Source organism: Engystomops pustulosus, chromosome 3 (genome assembly GCF_040894005.1).
Source record: "Engystomops pustulosus chromosome 3, aEngPut4.maternal, whole genome shotgun sequence".
Taxonomy (NCBI): Eukaryota; Metazoa; Chordata; class Amphibia; order Anura; family Leptodactylidae; genus Engystomops; species Engystomops pustulosus.
The window spans coordinates 194,020,616-194,041,892 of record NC_092413.1 but is presented as its reverse complement, the minus strand read 5'-3'; the positions used below and the strand labels follow the sequence as shown (position 1 = coordinate 194,041,892).

Genomic DNA, 21,277 nt, shown 5'->3' with positions numbered 1-21,277 from the left:
CCAAGGGTCTGTGGAGCACATTTTCGTTGGGTTTCCCGGCGATTTCCGTTTTGTGCCAAATTGCCCCAGGATTTTGGCGCACGTGTTCGAATTTTGGCGCATCGGCGCCGGCTTGCACGCGACAGAAATAGCGGGGGCGTGGCCATCAGACAACCCGACGGATTTGGACAACGCACAAGATTTAACATTTAGAATTGTGTCGCAAGACAATGCACTTACAAGCACCGGGAAGAAGAAGGTGAACTCTGGCGGACCTCAGCGGGGAAGCGACGGATGCAGGAACTTGAGCGCACAATCTTCATGGATTTCATCCTCGTCGGAACGTCCGAATCGGTGATTGCGACAGGACCAGGTAAGTAAATTTCCCCCTATACGTTCTTTCTAGTGCAAACTGCATGCACATGTATCCAGGGCCGCTATCAGGGAAAGTTAGTGTGACTGTGTTCACAAAAGTGCACTGTCCAATGATAATGCACTCTGCCGCAATTCACTAAGATCGTGCGCCCGATATCCTGCGTGTGTCACTTCCCCGCTCAGGTCCGCCGGAGTGCACCATCTTCTTCCCGGCGCATGTAAGTGCAATTTTAAAGTTAAATCCTGCGCTCAGTCCGAATCAGTCGGATCAGCCGACGGTATGCCCCCTGATTTTTGTGGTATGGAAGCCAGCGCAGTTGCACCAAAACCGAACGCGTTTGACACAATCCCAGCGCAAACACCTGTTAAATACCGGTCAAAGCTGCGCAAATCCAGAAAACTGTGAACAGTCCAAAAGTGCGATCCGCGACCCTTAGTAGATAAGCCCCATATTGTAGCCCTGGCAGCATTGATTAGATGTTGTCAGGGTACAACACTAAATGATAACAACCAATTGTCAATTTATGTATACAATTCTAGCAGGAGCAACACCGAGAAAGCTTTATACAGAGTAATAAGAAACTTATTTTGTAGAATTTTGAGGATCACAATATTTTAAAGAAACAGACCACCTTAGACTCTAATCATTTTAACTACAGCAATTAATAAAAAAAAAAATCCCTGCAGTACCAATATCCACCACTGTGTGTCCTCAGAGTAGAGAGAATTACCTGTAGTGATCTGAGTGTCAGTGTTTAATGACTTTTTTAACTGTTGCATCTAAGTAATGGGAAGAATAACTAAGTGCCCCCTTTATGCTTGACCCTCATTCTTTCCCAGATTTTTCCCTTTACCCCCTTTGTCTTGAAATCCAGACAAACCACCATCTTCTGCTATATTTACTCATGGCTGGGAGTGGTAAACACACACAGATTAAAGCAAATAGAAAAGTTCAAGCAGCTCAGATTTCTGCATCCTTCCCCTATAGCCCTGACACAGGGAGGGTGGGACACAAGAGCTGGGTGCCCCTGCCACCTTCCAGGGTGGCACATGAGCTGAGTGCAGCAGGAACTTGCTCATCAATCAGCAGCATTAGGCTAATGCATCTCCAGGAATGAGGGTTATGGATCTGGAGAAGATGTTGTGAGTGAGAAGATGGTTTCCTGTAATATTCTCCTTGAAGTAAAGTTGCTGCTGGTAAAGGCTGGTGGTGTAAAATGAGACCTCTGAGAAGACTTGCCTCCTGCACATGAGGTGTGATGATGAGGATGATGATGATGGGAATCCAGCAATGGATTTTCCTGGGGATTGCTAATTAAAGGCTGGTGCATGAGATGAGCCACAAGGGACAGCTCCTACGTCTGCTATGAGAGAGGATAAGAAGTGCTGCCTGCCCAGCTGAAGATCAGGGGGACCTGCCTGCCTGCCTGCCTGCAACACTCACTCTCCCAAGTTGACTTTTCCTCCCACATTGAATATTAGAAGCTGCAAGCACCTCATGGACAAGCTAAACTCTATATAAGAGTCATCTGGCACTGAGGGTGCAAACTTCATCCCTACCAGCAGGAGCCAAGGGGGCACAGGGACCAGTACCAGCTGCAGATCAGGTAACACTATGCAGGTGTGAGTGTAATGTGAGTGTGTATGACCCACACTGAGCTGCAGCTTTATCATACTGATACATGTGCACTTTATCTTCCTCTTCTTCTCCTTCTTCCACCACCACAAGGAGCTCCACTTGGATGAGATATGAGGGATATTATGTGCTCTGCACTGCTGGTTGTTCTACTTCTATTACTCTCCCCTGGATGCTGCAAAGGCAGGACTGACTCCGGCAACCTGACTGACAAGAACCTGCTCAATTTTATCATGAAAATCATCAAAGACTTTAAAAAGTATAATAATATAGAAGACAACAGGGTGCAATATCCTTCCAAGCAAGACTATTACGCAGAGGACAAGGAGGATGTGGAATATGGGGCTTACCAGGAGAAGAGAGTAGGTAAGAACTTTACTTGTTGCTTTTGTATCTTCCATACATTATGTGATACTATGTATTTAGTTCCTAGATTTCTATTTATTTCTCTATTATACATTTGTTTATTGCTATTTACTTTTAGGTTTATTGTTATTTTATATATTTATTTAAGTGTTTGGTTTCCAATTTTAGATTGATTGAGATATTTTAATATTAAATTATTTATAGATTGATTTTCTAGTTTGAGATTTATTGCTTTCTTATGCATTTGTGTTCCGATTTTGGTTTCTAAATTTATTGTTATATTATAGGTTTATTTATAGTTATAGATTCAGCTTTATATATAATATATGAAATATATATATATATATATATATATATATATATAATTTAGATTTTTTAGGTTATTTAGTTTTGATATATGTATGCATATATATTTTTGTGTTTGACTTAATGTTTTAGATTTCTTGAGATATTTAACATTTTTTTTGTTAATTCAGTTTGTAGTTTGAGATTTGCTGCCATATTAATTAATTAATTAATTATATATATATATATATATATATATATATATATATATATATATATATATATATATATAATATATGAGAGAGATCATTACTTTCTGAAACTTTTGAAAGTTTGCATGACTTGCTATTGAAATACAGAAAAAACACCGAGTCCAACTGGTTAGTAGTGCTACATTATTAAACTAAGCAATTCTACACGTGCCTAGTTTTAGGTGTGTTGCTATATTATATATATATATATATATATATATATATATATATATATATATCTGTATTTGATGACTTGCTGTTGAAATATAGAAAAAACCCTAAGAAAGCAAACTCATGACTACTACATTAGCAAACTGAGCACTGCTACACGTGTATTTAAACTTTTTGCGCTGCCTAGTTTTAGATTTGTTGCTATACTTATGTATTTCATGACTTGCTACTAAATGTGGAAGTTTTCATGACTTGCTATTGAAATACAAAAAAGAAACAAGATAACAAGCTCATCACATATATTTTTTGGAGCTTCCTAGAGGATGACTGTTTGGGATCCATGTTATAACGTGATGGTATCTTTGGACTAAAGGATGAATGACTTAATATTTATCCAGTAGTTGGGCAGATTTTACAAATTCTTCTTGCCCCTAGCCACCACTAGAGGGAGCTTAGGAGTTTGTTGCATACAGTTTTCATTTCCTTTTTTCTTTTTAGCTCAGGTTCATATGACTGAGCAGGTTTACCAACATTTCCTGGAATTATCATAGATAGACAGATAGTATGAACAGGCAGTGAATGATAAGGTGCACTACACATATTATATGTAGCACCTCTAACGGGGGCATTTCTTAAAAATGCACTTGTGAGTGTTAGCTATTAAATCCTCTAGTAGATATACGTGTTTTGCTGTCCTGTATATAACCCAACATGTTGAGAGCTGATATGCTGTATAGGTTACAAGATAGGGGGTATGGCTGATGAGGTGGCACAGCTGGCATCACCCATGTGTTGTGTAAGCTGGTCCTTGCGGCTATGTATACCTGGATAGAAGGTTAGCATCACATGCTCCAGCTTGTACATACAAAGTGCTCCTTGTGTCAGATTTATCTTACAGAGCCAAGTATGTATTAGGCATATTGCTCTGTACAAGGATCACATACTGCATAATGTAAAGCAGGACTTAGTCACTTCTCTGAGTATCTACTATAATATTTCTGTACTGGGGTATAGAAACAGTCTTTTAGTTAAATGTTTGCTTAATACACTTTATCCTCCAGATACTTGTTCACACTTGGCATAATACAGGCTGCCACCAAATAGTAAATCTTTATTTCTATAGCGCCATCGTATTCTGTAGTGTTGTACAGATCATGGAGTACAAATACAGACATATTAAGACATTACAGAACAATAACATAGCCAGAAATGAGGGTCCTGTTCAGAAGAGCTTACAATCTAACCTGATTGGATGGCTGGGGAGCTACATGTTGTCCTGGCTGTCCTGTGATATAACTAGAGTGATATAGATACTAATAGTTTATAAGAGGTTATCTGATATAAAGGAATAGTCTGAGGAGCTGCAATGAATCTATAGCAGATGCAAGTTATTATACATGGTATTATCTAGTTTGGGCAAGCGTTCTGCTTCTTGGCAATCCCCTAGTATGTGTACATGGCTGCCAAGCAACAAACTTACATGCGGTAGGTAGCACGGCTATTGTGTCGTTTAGATACTAGACTGTAGCCAAATCTGTTTGATCATTCTCAAGATACTAGAAACTGAAACCAATTATGTAGGATTGATAGAGCGGAAGGTACGGGAAGGTGCTCTATGATGTGCAAGGGGGGCCGTATAGTGTTCATTCACAGTGGTCCTCATATTTCACATACCCCCCTGTCCTATGACTAGTCAGAGTTCCCAGAATGCACTGTTCTCAGGTAGAGGGAACCCAGAAGAGTTCTGACTTTCATGTGAATGAAGAATATATCAACTTTTATTTGAAAAAAACATTTACAATTTGAAGTAAAAATTTTATTAAGTATTAAAAAGAACCTGTCACCACATGTAAATGCTAAATATATGATATTGGTGCTCCCCGGGATAGGAAATAACTGCTCTTACCTATAACAAAATAGAATGGGTTAACCAAAAATATTTTATATGCATCTATCTCTCTCTCTGACTTTCTCTCTCTCTCTGACGCTCTCTTTGTCTCTAACCGTCTCTTTCAGTGACTGTCTCTGACTGTCACTTTGTCAGAAGTGTCAGAGGAAAACTGCTCTACTTGGCCATGGCAACCAATCAGAGCTCAAGTTTCATTCTTGCACAGTTGTTTATAAAAATTACAGCTGATCTCTGATTGGTTTCCATGGGCTACTGGAAGAATTGTACTTCAGACATTTCTGATAAATCTCCCCCTATCTCTGTATCCCTCTCCATCTTATCTCACACATAAGCGTCTTATACTCATTGCCTATAATAACCAATCACAGCTCAGAGCTCATATTAATGACCTGAGGCAAAATAGCAACCAATCACGTCTCAGCTTCCAACTGCCACAGCAGCAGCAGACAATAGCTCCTGTAATGGTTGTTAATAAGTGTATTTTGGAAATCACAGGGTAAAAATTTTTGGCTCAAACCCTAATCTATGATATTCCCTGAGTCAAAGAGGGTGGCTGTGCAAAATCTGGTGATTGTAAAGGGGACGGTGCACACATACACACAGACACACATACATACACTCGGCTTTATATATAGTCTACTGCATTTACCCAGTTGCCCACGAGCAAGTTTGGTCTGAGAAACTCCTTATACTTGTCGTATTTCCCAAACTGAACTTGCTTGTGGGAGGCAGGTAACTAAGGCTTAATGCACATTGCAAAGGAACTAAATCTATGCCAGCCAAAGCCTGTTGGATCAGACTACAAAGAGTTTGCTTGCAGTCTGTTACTATGGCGATTCATTGCTTTGCATGGCACCAACGCATAGGACAATTTTCATGCTACTGGATAAGTTGCTGATTGGCTGGAATTGGATCTTTCTCTTTTTCAACAGTGTATGTAAAGGGGTTGGCCACTTTATCTCATGTTTTTTGTAATGTGTGTGTGGGGGGGGCAGGATATTAGTTAATTTACCAATATACATCTATAAAAAGTTTTGCACTGCTTTCTTGATATGTAAAGTGAAGCCTCCTGTCTGTTACCTTATCAGCCGGACTATGTAAATAAGAACATTAAGCATGTAAGCAACAAGTAGTCTTAGTTTATGTAACTGTATATAACCGTGCTGTATCCATATCTGTTGTAACAATATACCTGAACACTGTGTACAAAAGAATCCCCCCCCCCCCCAGGGGATCAATAAAGTTGTATTGTATCGTATTCCTGAGCATAAAATGGCCACTGATGGTGGGTCATGTGATCTCTATCTGTCCATCAGCAATCGCCCTGCCAGGGCTTTATAGTAGTAGCCATGAATATAAGATCAAGGTCCTGGCAGGGTAATTGTTCATGGACAGTTAGATATCACACAACCCTCCATCTGCGGCCATTTTATACACATGAATGTCTGGCTGATGAGGTAAAAAACAGGAGGCTTCACTTTCGATATCAAGAAAGCAGAGCAGAACTACTACTAGATGTATATTGGTAAATTACCAAATATCCTGCTCCCTACACATATACACAATACTAAATCCAAGACGTTAAGTGGCCAAACCCTTTAACTGTATCTCTGGTTCTGTTGATCACACAACAACAATTTTGTGTCATCTGAAAAATGAAATTCTTATCGTTAATGTGACACCAAGTTGCCCATGTGTGGGTGCACCTTCTGTATTGCCTATAGCTGGATACGCGCCAATTTTCCCGTTTCTAACAGTTTTTTTCTGTCTTTCCTCTTTGCTATGTAATGGGCAGAGCTACATTTCCATGATCGTGTTCTTTTCCTCCGGGTTGGTAGGTCACCGTTCTGATCCACATGATACATATTACAATGTGTATTTCTATGAAACTAAGTGATATATCCCAGGGGCGCGATTAACTAGAGAATCCGCAGCTTATAATGAGATGGATCATGACAGTGTCTTACACCAGATCATCACTGCTCATGTAGCTGCACTGCCTTCTGCTGCCATTAGGCTTCATATTATAACATACTATATGTGATTGCTGAAGCTTTTCTATAGCTATAGCATAGCCGCCCTGTAGTGTTCCATCTATTCTCTATGGTTATCTTTAGACTAGTTGCACTCGTTAGTTTGTATCCATTTTATTAGTAATTTCATTACTTTTTAGTTGTATTTAAAGGGGCTTTTGCTTCTTTAGAATATTTGACATATCCACTAGATGTGCCAACAGTACCTGAAAAAGGCAAGCCCCTGAAATGGGGTCTCCTGACCCTGTCCCACCACTAGACCAAATAGAGAGTTGTCTGTGCATATCCTGTAGATATGTCCTACATCTACATGAAATCTACCATGAAAGTTAAGCATGATAATCTAGGGACACTTACCCACAGATCCAGGCACCCTGACTGTGGTAATATTTTACATTTGTTATCAATGGTCTCCTTCCCTCTAAAATCAACTTTTTCAAATATGCTAGGCGTTACCAGAGCCTCACCATGCTGCAGCTTCAGAGGCTGTTACAATGACTCACCCTCTCTTTTTGCCCCTTTTGCACTTTCCTCCTCCCGCTGCCTGATGTAATCTCATGGCAGCAAAGGAAGTTTCATCACACAGTGAGAGGGGGAAGTGTTCCTTACAAAGTGTAACAGTCTGTGAAGCTGCAGCGCAGAGAAGATCTGGTAACACCCCAAAAAGCTCTCCTGACTCATTAGCATAATTTTAAATTATGTCTTCCCGGCTTTGACTCTTCTCCTCTTTCAGGCTGCTAGGGAACCTCTTACTGTGACTGACAGCTCAGTGTCTCCATAAATCCCTGCTCTGCCTCCTTGTACATAGGGACTGTCAACTAATTTTTAAGGGGTTATCCGATTATAAAAAGTTACTTATGGCCGGGCTGGAACTGGCTATTTAAAAATAATAAATGTGTACTTACCTCCTCCGGAGCCGATGTCGCGCGCCGCGGTCCGTTTGATCCGTGCCACTGTTTGTTTACAGGCGCACAGAAGCCGCGCACAGGGACCCTCCGGTCCGCGATGTGGCCGGCTCCTCCCATCCGTCCCTATCTCTCAGTGTTCCAGCCGGCAGGAAGCTCCCTGTGCACCCGCGCACAGATCAGATGGACTGCGGCCCGGGACCCCAGCAGCGCCGCACGAAGTAAGTCCATGTTTATTATTTTTAAATAGCCCGCCCCAGCCCGGCCATAAGTAACTTTTTATAATCGGATAACCCCTTTAACTACATACAGTATATACATAAGGGATATTTTGCAAATGTAAAGGGTATAAGGCCTATAGATAGCATCACCCTGGTCACATGACATAAGGAGGCATAAGGCATGGGGAGGAGTAGATGGGAGGGGCCGGCCAAGCAGGACACGCCCCCTCCGATGCCTGGTAATATACGATAAAGTTGATTTACGGATATATGAGGAAAACTATTTTAGCTAAAAGAAAGATGTCAGTTAGTTAATAGGGCTCTAAATAGACCTGTCACTAGCTGTATATCTTACAATGTTTCCTTTAGAGGGGTTTTCAGGTCAAATAAATAAGTAACAGAATACCTCAATATGTGTGCTGAATGCTCACCAGATAATACCACCATTAGTATTATATGTTTGTATCTTTCAGCACTCAACACCAACACCATTGAGCTTTACAATTGCAACACTAGACACAATTCATAGGTGAAGGTGTTGCGGTTTTTGAAAGAGCATCAACCCCCTTTTCTATTTAACCACCAAATCAATATGGTGGCTCAGCCAGGGGCTCGGCTTATTGATTCTGATCTGTGCCTAATACTATTGCCCACAAACTATTAATACATTAGCTGCCATCACTGAGCCGCATTGCTATTCCTAATTGTTGATAAAAAAGGTGATGACCTGAACCGAACCACAATGTCTCTGTCCATGCAGAACAAAGTCTGTGTTTCGGTCTCAAAAACTCTGTTGATAACGCCTGCCACGGTTACGGGCACCGATTGCAGGTTTTAACTGTGTAAATGCTGGCAACAAAGCACGGTGGCATTTAAATCAATGTTATGTGCAAGTGCCGCATTGATTTAAAAGGCTGCCAGCATTAAAACAGTTAACGCCATGATGCTGGGGTTTCGGGTACTGGTTCAGGAATTTTGGGTTCTGCTGAACTCGGTCAAACCTGAACTTTACGGGTCTTCTCATCACTGTAGATGAAGGAAACTGGCCGCCAAAATATCTTTAAGTAGCGAAGAATGGCCAATGACACATCCCTGGAGGCTCATAAGTGACATCTAAGCTATATGTAGGAGATTATTTACTGGATGCAGTCTTTTGACTCTCCTCGATGGTAGAGGGAATGAAAGGGAAAAGAATGACCATTTTACATTACCCTTTAAAGCAGTTTTTTCTGGATGATTCCCCCATGTTGGACCACCTTTAACAATCTAAAGGACTTTCAATCTGCTCCAGGCCTTCTACGTCTGTGCACTATATAAGGAAGCTATTGCTTGTTGCATTTTCTGATTCTGCCTGACCTATAGCTGGAACTTTTCAAATTTCAAATTCTGACTGCCTTCACTTCAGATTGCCCATTGTCCATGTGCTGGCCTGATCCTTGGTGCCAGACATCAGCACCTTCTGTAACACTCAGGATGGATTTCACCAACATTGTGAGTTGACACCAGAGGATCACCGGGATCATGGCCTTAGGATCAGCCAAATGGCCAAACCGATTAGTAACACAGTGGGTCCACACCTTGCTGTCCGTCACACAAATGGGACTGACATCAGCTCACCTCATTCAGAACATGCTAAGCCAAAACAAGGGAACTTTTTTGAGAAGGGCAAAGAGAGAAATAATTATCACACGCATGAGCATTTGGGTAACAGATACCTAAATGTCTGGTCAGCTTTTCCGGCTTAGAACTGATCCAGAGGATAACCACCCCAATAGGATTTGATGGATTATATTTTGGTAGACTTCAGGACCACTGTTTGATTTGCTGTGGAAGAGAAGGGGCCAAAGGTGTAAGTGGCCCTGCTGTCGCCCTAATGTAGCTTCCTATTGTCTATTGGAGTCTATGAAAAAGATAATGAATTTCTTGGCCAACAAGTAAAGTAGATAGTTGATTGTTACAGAGAAAGTAGGATGGTTCTTTATGATAAAATGGGGAATAACAAGGGGCCCCTATTGGGCCCCTTCACAAGGGCTCATGTACTGTTTTGTCTACCATTGTAACTATATGGATAATGATTACCTTAACATTCTTGAATCACTGGCCCCATACACATAAAATATATATAATATACACCTAAACCTCCTATATCAGTAGGACAAACCATCTCTCTCTAGAAAAATGATGTTTAGGAAAGGAGAATTGGGCATTTTGAACTTTACTATGTCCAATCCCTTGTTCCTCTTCCCACTGAAAATACAGTGGGTATGGGAAGAATTCAGACCCCTTTAAATTTTCACTCTTTGTTTCGTTGCAACCAAATAGTAAGATCAGAAAAGTACTTCTTTTGCTCATTAATGTACATTCTGAACCCCATCTTGACACAAAAAAACAAATCTTCTGATCTTCCTTTAGATTGTTCTACTCCTTCATTGGAGTCCAGTAGTGTTTAATTCAACTGATTGGACTGAACTAGGAAGGGCACACAACTGTCTATATAAGACCTGACAGCTCACAGTGCATGTCATGGCAAGGCACAGATCTGGTCAAGGTTACAAAAGAATTTCTGCAGCACAGTGGCCTCCATAATCCTTAAATGGAAGAAGTTTGGGATGACCACAATTCTTCATCGATGTGACTGTCCAACCAAATCAAGGAATCAAGGGAGAAGAGCCTTGGTGAGAGAGGTAAAGAAGAAGTCCAAGATCAATGTGCCTGAGCTCTAGAGATGCAGTAGGGAGATGGGAGAAAGTTCCACAAAGTCAACTATCACTGCAGCCTCCGCCATTCGAGGCTTTATGGCAGAGTGTGCCTACTGAAGTCTCTCCTCAGTACAAGAACTTTTTGGTGTTCATTTTTAGTGCTATGTGTGGAGAAAACCAAGCACTGCTCATCACCTGCCAAATGCAATCCAGTAACACATGGTGGTGGCAGCATCAGGCTATGGGGACAGGGACAGGAGAGATTACAGCAATTGAGTACAGAGAGATCCTGGATGAAAGCCTCTTCCAGACTTCTGGTCTTTAGACTCGGCCAAAGGTTCACCTTCCAACAAGACAATGCCCCTAAGCACACAGCTAAAATATCATAGCAGAGGCTTCAGAGCATCTCTGTGACCATTCCTGACAGTCCCAGCCAGAGCCCGGACCTAAACCCAATTGAGCATCTCTGGAGAGACCTGAAAATGGCTTCCACCAATGTTCAGCATCCAACCTGAGGGAATTGGAGATGATCTGCAAGGAAGAGGCAGAGGATCCCCAAATCCAGGTGTGAGAAACTTGTAGCATCTTCCCAAGAAGCCTCCTGGCTGCACCAGCTCCAAAGCTGCTTCTACTCAATACTGAGGGGCGGAATACTGATGTTTTAGTTTTTCAAAAATATCTACATTTCTGTTTTTTTCTGTCAAGATGGGGGTAGAGTTTACATTAATGAGCTAAATAAGAACTTTTTTGATCTTACCAATTGTCTGCAATAAAACAAAGAGGGAAAATTTTATAGGAGTCTGAATACTTTCCATACCCACTGTACATGGATGCCGGTCCAGTACTTGTAGTAATAGAAACTGTCAGAAGAAAAAACCATTGACCAAGAGCTTTTGGAAGTGTATGAGAACATTAGAAAGGTTGGTAACTACTCAGGTTGGGTCATGGTTAAGGTTTGGCTAGTTGGTTAGTTATGTCTTGACTTTATAGTTCGTTCTTTCTCACGTTTTTTGAGCAGACGCTTCCTGTAAGTTGCTGGTACTCTGTGGTGGATCCAGCCCATTTGTGGTACATTAGGATAGTAAAATAAACATGGCTGTGTTATGTATACCAGGCACGGTATCACTTGTGTTTATACCTCCGAGTTGGCTCTTTCATCCTTGCGCTTAGCCGGCAGCAGTAACGGGAGGGTGTAGTAAACACACTGTGAAAGGATTGTATTTAATGGATCAGGCCAGCTTAGCAGTTTGGAGGCCCGGATTTCACTGTCTTATATACTTTGGCACAGTCTAATATCCACCACTTTGATTTGTCAATCAGGAGGTCACGTCTTCACATGTACATTCAGCCCTCTGCAGAACAATTGTTCTGTTCTCTGCAAATCTTATGTGTGTTGTCTTTATTTCCCTCTAGAAATAGTTCCCAGAGACCTTCGAATGAAAGAGAAGTTTTTAAAGCATTTAACAGGTATGTTCTCCAGCTGCAATGGTCAGAAGACAACATTTATGTTACCGATTATCTCTATTACTTGTCTATATCGTAAATGTCCTATAACACCATAATAATCTGTCACAATGTACAAGCAGTTCAGTCACCATATGCATACTGTCCTTTATGCAGGCAGCATATTATAGAGCAGGAGGAGCAGAGCAGATTGTATGCCATGTCCTATCTGCAGGCAGCATGTTATAGAGCAGGAGTTGCTGAACAAATTGGAGGTACTAATTTATAGTGCAGGAGGAGCTGAGCAGACACAGTGTCCTATCTGCAGGCATCTTTTTATAGAGCAGAAGGAGCTGAACAAATTGAAAGTAGTAATTTATAGAGCAGCATCAGCTGAGCACATTGAACATATACCGTATTTTTCGGCCTATAAGGCGCACCGGAGTATAAGGCGCACCTCTAATAAATGCCTGCTAAGACATCTAGGTTCATATATAAGGCGCACTGGAGTATAAGGCGCAGGATCAAATGCAGTACCTAAAAATGACCAGCAGGTGGCAGACCTGTGCACAGTTCAAGCCAGCTACACTTCCCGGGAAACTTGTCTTCAGCATGTCACAGAGCTCCGATCTCAGAGGTATGGGCTGCTGGGGGTTAATGCAGGGTGATGCAGCAGGGGTTAAGCGGTCTCCCTCTGCCCCTTCTCCTTCCCTCCTCAGCCAGGGTGTTATTCCTGAGGGATTCCCTGTGGCTCCTTCTCTTTCCCCTGTGGTATGGGGGATTTCTTACTGATGATGATTGCCTCGTGGTCGGCACTATGGCAGCTCCTGTCTCTCCGTGCTAGGGGAGGCCAGGATGGGCACAATGTTAGTTGTGGTGCCAGGGCACTTCAGGAGCTAGGGACCCTGTATACTGTGTGGGAAGGTGCAGGAAATTTCTGGGGATGGAGCTATTAAACACTGGTAAATGTACATTACATCTTGTCTGTAGTACATTTCTGTATAAGTTCATATATAAGGTGCACTGGCCTATAAGGCACACCTTTGATTTCTGAGAAAATTAAAGGATTTTTGGTGCGCCTTATAGGCCGAAAAATACGGTAAGTGATTTGAAGGGGGCATGTTATAGAGCAGGATGAATTGAGCAGATTGTACATAGTATCCGTTTTTTTTACTTAAAATATAAGATTTATTGCTACTCATTCATCTCCTCCTGTGTTCTAGGGCGATTATCTTTCACCAGCCCAAACTGCAATAAACACTTTCGAAGACTCTACAATAGCACAAGAGATTGCACCATTCCAGCACGTAAGTGAGAAAAAAATGTACATATATAATAATAATTCCTTTATATATTTATATAGTGCACACAGATTAGGCAGCGCTGCACAGAGTTTCCAGATCAGTCCCTGTCCCCAATGAGGCTCACAATCTAATCATCCTACCAGTATGTTTTGGAGTGAGAGAGGAAACTGGAGGACCCGGAGGAAACCCTCAGAGAGAACATACAAACTCTTCACAGATGTTGACCCTGGGTGGATTGGGTAAGCTTTATTGTTAATTCTGGTTCTTATGATAATCCAACATTTTTTAAATCCAATTGTCACAGACACTAAAAATATTTTGTCTGGGGTTGCAATTATAAAATATACAGTTCCGACTTACATACAAATTCAACTTAAGAACAAACCTACAGAACACCTATCCTATATATATATATATATATATATATATATATATATATATATGCAGTCCCCGGGTTACGTACAAGATAGGGTCCGGAGGTTTGTTCTTAAGTTGAATTTGTATGTAAGTCAAAACTGTATATTTTATAATTGTAAACCCAGACAAAATTTTTTTGACCCCAGTGACAATTGGAGGTTAAACATTTTTTTGCTGTAGTGGGACCAAGGATTATCAATAAAGCTTCATTACAGACACCTTACAGCTGTACATTGCAGCCTGGGACTATAGTAACATCCAGAGAGCTTCACCAGAGGTCAGAGGGGTCTGTCTGTAACTATGAGTTGTCTGTAAGTCGTGTGTCCTTAAATAGGGGACCACCTGTATATATATATTGGATGAATCAAATCCAAGGTGTGCACATCACAATTTTACCAAGATATCCCAATATGTTAGCCAATTCTTTAGAAAAAGATTATAGCTGACTGCCAAATAGACTGCTTACATCCAAGGCTGTCTAGATCAACAAACAATTAATTTGTATATATTATAAAAAAATTCCTTTACAAAAGTTCCCATAAAGTGGAGCTTTCCTTTAAATATAACCTCCATTCTATTTTTGGCATTGAGTAAGCAGCGCCTAATGATGGGATGTTATGTATATGCAGACATTAAAGCGCAGTGTTGTAGTATTGTATGGATTAAGTCCAGTAATGATCACAGATGGCTGGAGCACAACCTGGATAAATTACTCCCTACTAAGCAGAGGGCAATTTTATTTGCATAAGCAATGACTTTCCATCAAGTACAATTAGGTTTATTTTACTATTTTTCTAGGAAGTGGATAATTTACAGGTTTATTTGGGTATAATTTATTGTAAGAGCATTAAGATTTTGTTGAGGTTTTCATGATTACTCAAGTTATTGGAATGAAGCACAAAAAGTTGGTCCTAAAAAGTGAAAATATGTGTTATTACATTTATGTATGGTAACTTCTTATAGCATTCTCCTTTACACTTCTAACAAATCCTTCTGAATAGTGGAGGACCTGTCCTCAAACGTGACATTAGGCCTACTACCTCCTGCAGGCCTTTATTCTTTCAGTCTTTTATGTCAATTCTGAGAAATTCCCATTTTATTCTATATGCTAATAAGGCAGTTGCTGCTCCCAATGCATTGCTATTCCTGCCTGCATTCATATTCTCGTGGTCAGATAAGCAAGATATTTGTCTCAAGAAGCCTGGGGGTCACAATGGTTGAAGAGGGTGGTGATTTAGGTGGGAATAGTAGTGTTCTGGGTGCTGAAGACACAAACTATGTACCTCATTAGCATAAAGATTAAACTGGGAATATCTTGGAAATGGCATAATTGACAAAATAATAAAGGTATATTGGAAATTAGAGCCCATTCCTTTAGACTACGCTTCTGGAAGATTGTAACGCTGGGTGGGTGGTAGAATCCCTTTAAAGACATTAGAGAGTAAGATAATAACTGGATAAATAATCATTGTGTTTCTCTATAACCCATCTAAGCAAAAGGGAAATGGGAAGTCTTTAGAGAACAACTTATTATAGTTAGTATAGTCTCTGTATTGAAGGGGTTTTGTTCTGTTTTTCTGTAGTGGTCAGGCTAGGTTATTACAGATCATCTCCGATTCATTTGGAGATTGGAAAAGTAAGCTGCAGTGTCTCGTTTTAGCCACAAAACAGGAAACAGAGCTGTCTGCTTCCTGTTCCATTATTTTTGTATCAGCAGCTGAGAACAGCTCATCTTTAGGGGTGCTGGGTCTTAAAGACCCACCAATTTGAAACTCAAAACCTATGCTTAACGATATTTGTATCCCTGTGAACCCCTTTAAAGGGGTTGTCCACTTGTCTGTACTTTCTAGTTGATCAATGATATCCCACTGCAGTCATGTGATCACTGCAGCCAATTCCTTGCTGTATTGGGGGTCTACAGTGTATGGTGATTGGCTACAATGGTCACGTGACCATATTCAAGTTGTTCTAATTAAAACAATTATAGGACTAGATTCTTCTGAGCATCTTCCAGTCCTCCATCCAGTTGACCCTTCTAACATAGGAGATCACCATTAGTAATGGGAAAAAATAGTAATTTCTGGTAGTTCTATGTTCTTACTCATCCCGGGTAAAGAAAGACATATTGGTATGTTGTAACCAAAGTATAAAAAGCAATGTATAACCTCATAAAACTAAACAAGACACAACACAACCTGCCAAATTCATGGAAGTCTTTCATGGTTCTTAGAACTCTGCGGATTGTCTCACATCTTGTAACATCTTGATTTGGTTATAACTTAGATATGAAGGGTTATCATTACATCTAGATGATGGAGATGTTAGGAAACTCACGTGGATCCAGTAGGAGTCCTGCGCATTGATTAATGACTTTGCATAGACAATGCTGGGAAACAGGCCCGGGTGCTCGTCTATACGCTAGCCTTAGGCCTTCTGCTTTGTTCTTCTATTATGTTTGCTATAATGTCTTGATGTTAAATGAATGACATTTGTTCATACATGTTTTGTATTAAATGGGTTTTCATATATGGGCTATAGATACCTCACACACAAAATCTAACATCGGAATCCATCATGATAAACCAGGGGCACTTACTCATAGATCCAGGCACCGCGGTTGTGGTATCTTCTTATATGTATTATCCATGGCCTCCTTCTTTCTAAAATCAACTTAAAGTATGCTAATGAGCCAGAAGGGGGTTGTTACCAGAGCCCCTCTGAGCTGCATATTCACAGGTTGTTAGACTGTGGAGGAGCAGAGGGGAAGGGGGAGACAGTCTAACAGCCTGTGAAGCTAGAGCATGGAAGTGCTCCGGTAACAGCCATTAGCATAATTTGAAAATAGGAAGGCGGCCATGCATAACAACTAAGAAGATTACCACAGTCTGGGGCGTAATTCCAGTGGTAGCAGCACAGTGTGGGAGGTCCCCAGTATCTGAGGCATTGGGTGTGTATTTGATGTATAAATGTATATGGAAATGTATGTTTGCTGTATGTGTGTGGTGGGTATATAATGTGTGTGTGCGTGTATATGCTGCATGTCTATATATGATATTGTATGCATATGTGTATATTTGCTGTATGTGTGTGTATTTGTGATGTGTATATGCTGTATGGGTGAATATGGTGCTGTATGTATGTATATGTGGTGTGTGTATACTGCATGCATGTTTATGCTGTATGTCTATATACTGTATATATAAGTATATTATTGTGTGTTTATATCATATGATGTGTTTGTATAATATATATATATTTTTTTAAAGGGGACGGGGTGCCTGGATCTGTGAGTAACTGTCAATGGGTTTATCCATGCTTGATTTTGATGATAGATCTCATTTAAAGGATACCTTTAGGGAGATTAAATGCTGGTCAACCCATAGGTAACATGAAATCCCAAAAGGCTCCCTCATTACAGTTTGCTAAGTGTCACATTATGAATGGAAATGTGTCTGGTGGTTTCCTTTCAGCTTTTGCAGGTTCTGTGTCTTGAAGAAAATCTGAGAAAGCTGCTTCTTTCTCCACTTACTTGGCTCTTATTATCCTCCCTCATTCCCTCTTGATCTGCATTTATAAATCTGACATTTCTGTGAATTCTCTCTTGCTAGCAACAAGACAGAAGCTCATTGCGTTGTCTGCTTAAATGGCAGTCAATGGAGAGGTTGCTGAAAGTGTGCAGCAAACTCTAAACAAGACTGCAGGGAGAAGAGGGTCTGGAAAATGCCAATTTTTGGTCACATAATTACCAGAATCAGTGTTAGCCCTCATGGATCTGCACTGGATTACTGATAAAAGGATTACGTATACTTTAAACTATTTGGCAAAAAGAAAACCTTTTATAAATGTGTGTTACTATATTGTAGAAACAAATGTTCTTTGCAGTTTCAGAAAATTATTTAAAGTCATTTTCATCTTTCGCCAGGTTACAAGAGGTGCGCAAGGCTTCTCACCAGATTGGCGGTCAGTCCAATGTGTATGGACGGATAACAGGAATTAGTAAGTCTTATTTAGTTTCATTGTAAAGCCATTTTTTGTGATTTGTAACCAAGATAAAGATGCACTTGTAGCACTAGACTGCATGTGGTTGGATGTACATGGTGATAAAGTTATATATACAGTATAGGAGTCACTTTTATGCTACCTCTATTTCATGAAAGGGCTTGTCCACTTTAAATAATTGATTTTTGTTTGTGTATTGAAAATTGATACAATTTTCCAATGTACTTTCTATATCAATTCCTCATGGGTTTTCTAGATAACATAATACATTGTAATTGTAATTGTTTACTTCCTGTGGATAAAAACTGGTTCATGATCATGTGATCACACAGGGTCAGTGTCAGCACTGGGCAAGTGCCAAGGCCCAGAGATGCTGGGGGGCCCACTTAAGGCTGTATATAAGGAATCCATAGGAGGTGAGGGGGCTGTGTCTAATGAATCCACAGGGTGTCAGAGGGGGCTTATATAAAATAGCCATTAGTGGGCTGTATATAAAATGACCATCTTAGGCTGTTTGGAATGATAAACTAGGTAATATTTTAAGGAACAGGAGACTGTTTTAGTTTCTTAATGTTTAATGGCGCCATGTGAGTTCACTGCAAAGGGGCCCACTGAGGCTCTGTCGCCAAGGGGCCTACTGAAACCTGAAGCCGACACTGATGTCACACAGGAGCATGGCTCGTTATAACCGTGGTCATGTGATGTCACACAGGTGCACAGCTTGTTATACTCTCTGTGAGATAATGAGCCATGCACCTGTGTGACATCACATGACCAGAGATATAACGAGCCATGCAACCGTGTGACATCACACGACCAGAGATATATAATGAACCGTGCAACTGTGTGACATATCAAGACCAAGGATATAAGAGCCATGCATCTCTGTGATGTCACATGTCCTGGGAGTGTTTTTTATCCAATGATAAAAACAAGTAAACAATGAAGCTTCCTGTAGTAATTATTTGATGTAAGTGGACAACCCCTTTAAGTGTCTCAAAACCTGTACTTGGTGTATGGTAGAATTCAAAGACAGGATTTTCTCTAACTAAAATTCTAAATTTTATTTTTCTTCTGTGCATTATCTATAAAGAATGTACAAAATGTATATTGGATATTTCTTTTCTTTTAGCTAAAATAAATATACAAAATAGACAATATACAAAAGCCTGATGCTAGATGTGAAGTCTTCCAATGGCTTTAGAGGCTCTGTACGCTGTGTAAAGCTGCTGACAGCATATATCTGATGCCTGGATTGATGATAAATCTATTAATGGCCCGGAATAGTGATATATAAGGAAGTCATTGAGTAAGAAGGTGTCAATGCGGCACTTACATAAGAATGATGAGAGTATCTGTTACACTTGTCAGAGAATAGACAGATCAGAGAGAGAGGAAACCCCTGTCTATAATTCATTACTCATCTAATACATTATTTTTTTTCCTTTACTTACTGACTTTTTGCCACAAATAGTTCTGCATGTGAGATTAAGCATACCATATTTTTGGATTATAAGACTAATAATAATGAAAAATAATTAATAATATAATTAATAAAATAATTTTGCTAAAAAGTGCCTGTGTGAGCTGTGTGAGCAATGGATGAAGCAGAGCTGTATGTGTGTTAGAGAATGGATGTAGCTGTGTGTGTGTCAGAGTATGGATGTAGCAAAGCTGTGTGTGAGAGAGAATGTATGTAGCAAAGCTGTATGTGGGATTGGATGTAGCAGTGCTGTGTGTGAGTGAATAAAATTAGCAGAGCTGTCTGTGTATAATCCATACATAGTAGGTATCAGCCAGCTGCATTATGCAGCTAATACCCACCTGGGTTCTGTGTCAGTTGACCCCTTAGGTGCGGTCACCAAACACAATGGCTGCACTTAAAGGGGTTAAAGTTAGGCCCTATCCACGGGAGATCAGTGGGGGTCACAGTTATAAGAACCCCACAGATTGCAAAAACGAGGGGTCTGTTGGACTAATGGAGCAGACGGCCTCACATGACCGTTCTGCTCCATTAACCTCTATGCAGCTGATGGAAATTTCTGAGTGCTGCGCATGGGCACCATCCACTTGCATCCTGGCCAGGACCCTACCCTAATGTTCCATGAATTCCATTGCAGGATCTGTGATCAATCCCCCTAGGGTTCAAGTAGGAAGTCTAGAAATACAGTATGAAAAAAAGTTTAAATACAAAAAAAAAGTAGAAAAAATAGCAGTAAACCCCTTAATGGAAAATGGAGACATGTCATTTGGAGTGCAAAGTGTAAGTCATAAAAGTTAAGCCTACAAGAATGACTTTAGTGTTCCTAGGGAGGGTTAGGCGGTACCTGTGCCACCAGGGGAGCAGAAGATTGAGTATCACTGAGTACAAGGCACATCCTTAGGGCATAGACACAGTCACATTCTCATTCATAGTTTTGCGTTTTCATCTTGGCTACATGTTCAGGAGCAGCACACAATTTGTAGGAATGTCCTCAAATAACCAGACTTGTATATGAGCGCACATTTTGTGAATGTAATTGAATACATTAGTAGATTGCTATCTCGCTCATCCCATAAATCTCCATTATCTGTCCTCAGATGAGTTTCTCCAGAGACGTTTATCTCCATAGAAGCAAAACATACAAAAACCTTTTCAAAGATAAAAAACCCCCCAAAGATTATAGACATTGAGAAAGGTAGAGAGGAATAAGCTCTAAGTCATTCATTATGCGACCGGCCTCAAAGATTGACATTTTACATAAGTCCATTATTGGGTCTTTTATGAAGACCTGACATTCCTAGAATGACCTGTTCCTGAGCAATGTCCTATTAGCCACCCAGTGCTAAAGTGCCCCTAACATATGGGCTGGTAGCTTATCAAAGGGTCTTTATGTACCTGGGAACATGCTGCCTGACACTATGTACAATCTGCACCTGCTGAAAATGTTCCTAGATCCTCCTGCTCTATATCATGCAGCCTGTACACTGCATTTTTATGGTGTCAGGTTCCCTTGTGCGGCAACGTACCGTTCCGCAGACGGGAGAAAGATAGGACATGTCCTATCTTTCCCCAGAATATGGCGACGTGCCCCATGTTTCTGTGTGGAGAGGGGCGGGAGCGCTCATCCCCTCATTCTCTCCCCGGCTCCGACGTGTGCCCACTGTGCTACTGTATGGCGGGCACACGTTAGTGTGAATTTAGCCTTACTGTAGTTATATAGAACTATCAGTAGCCTCATAGATGGTGAAGACTAAGGAGACAGACAATCTGCTGATGGACTCCTGAGATATAAGGGCAGTAC

The 21,277-nt window shown here is 40.7% G+C and overlaps 1 protein-coding gene across 1 annotated transcript in view; it reads left to right on the top strand.

Moving 5' to 3' along the window:
* Positions 1–1,323: 1,323 nt before the first annotated feature.
* Positions 1,324–21,277, top strand: part of ALKAL2 (ALK and LTK ligand 2) — a 28,669-nt gene continuing 8,715 nt past the window's right edge. Inside the window, exons 1-5 of the mRNA XM_072143481.1 lie at positions 1,324–1,961; positions 2,084–2,356; positions 12,244–12,297; positions 13,497–13,580; positions 17,917–17,990. Coding sequence (XP_071999582.1) covers positions 2,104–2,356; positions 12,244–12,297; positions 13,497–13,580; positions 17,917–17,981 — 456 coding nt within the window. The 5' untranslated portion in view covers positions 1,324–1,961; positions 2,084–2,103 and the 3' untranslated portion in view covers positions 17,982–17,990. The remainder of the gene's footprint in view (positions 1,962–2,083; positions 2,357–12,243; positions 12,298–13,496; positions 13,581–17,916; positions 17,991–21,277) is intronic.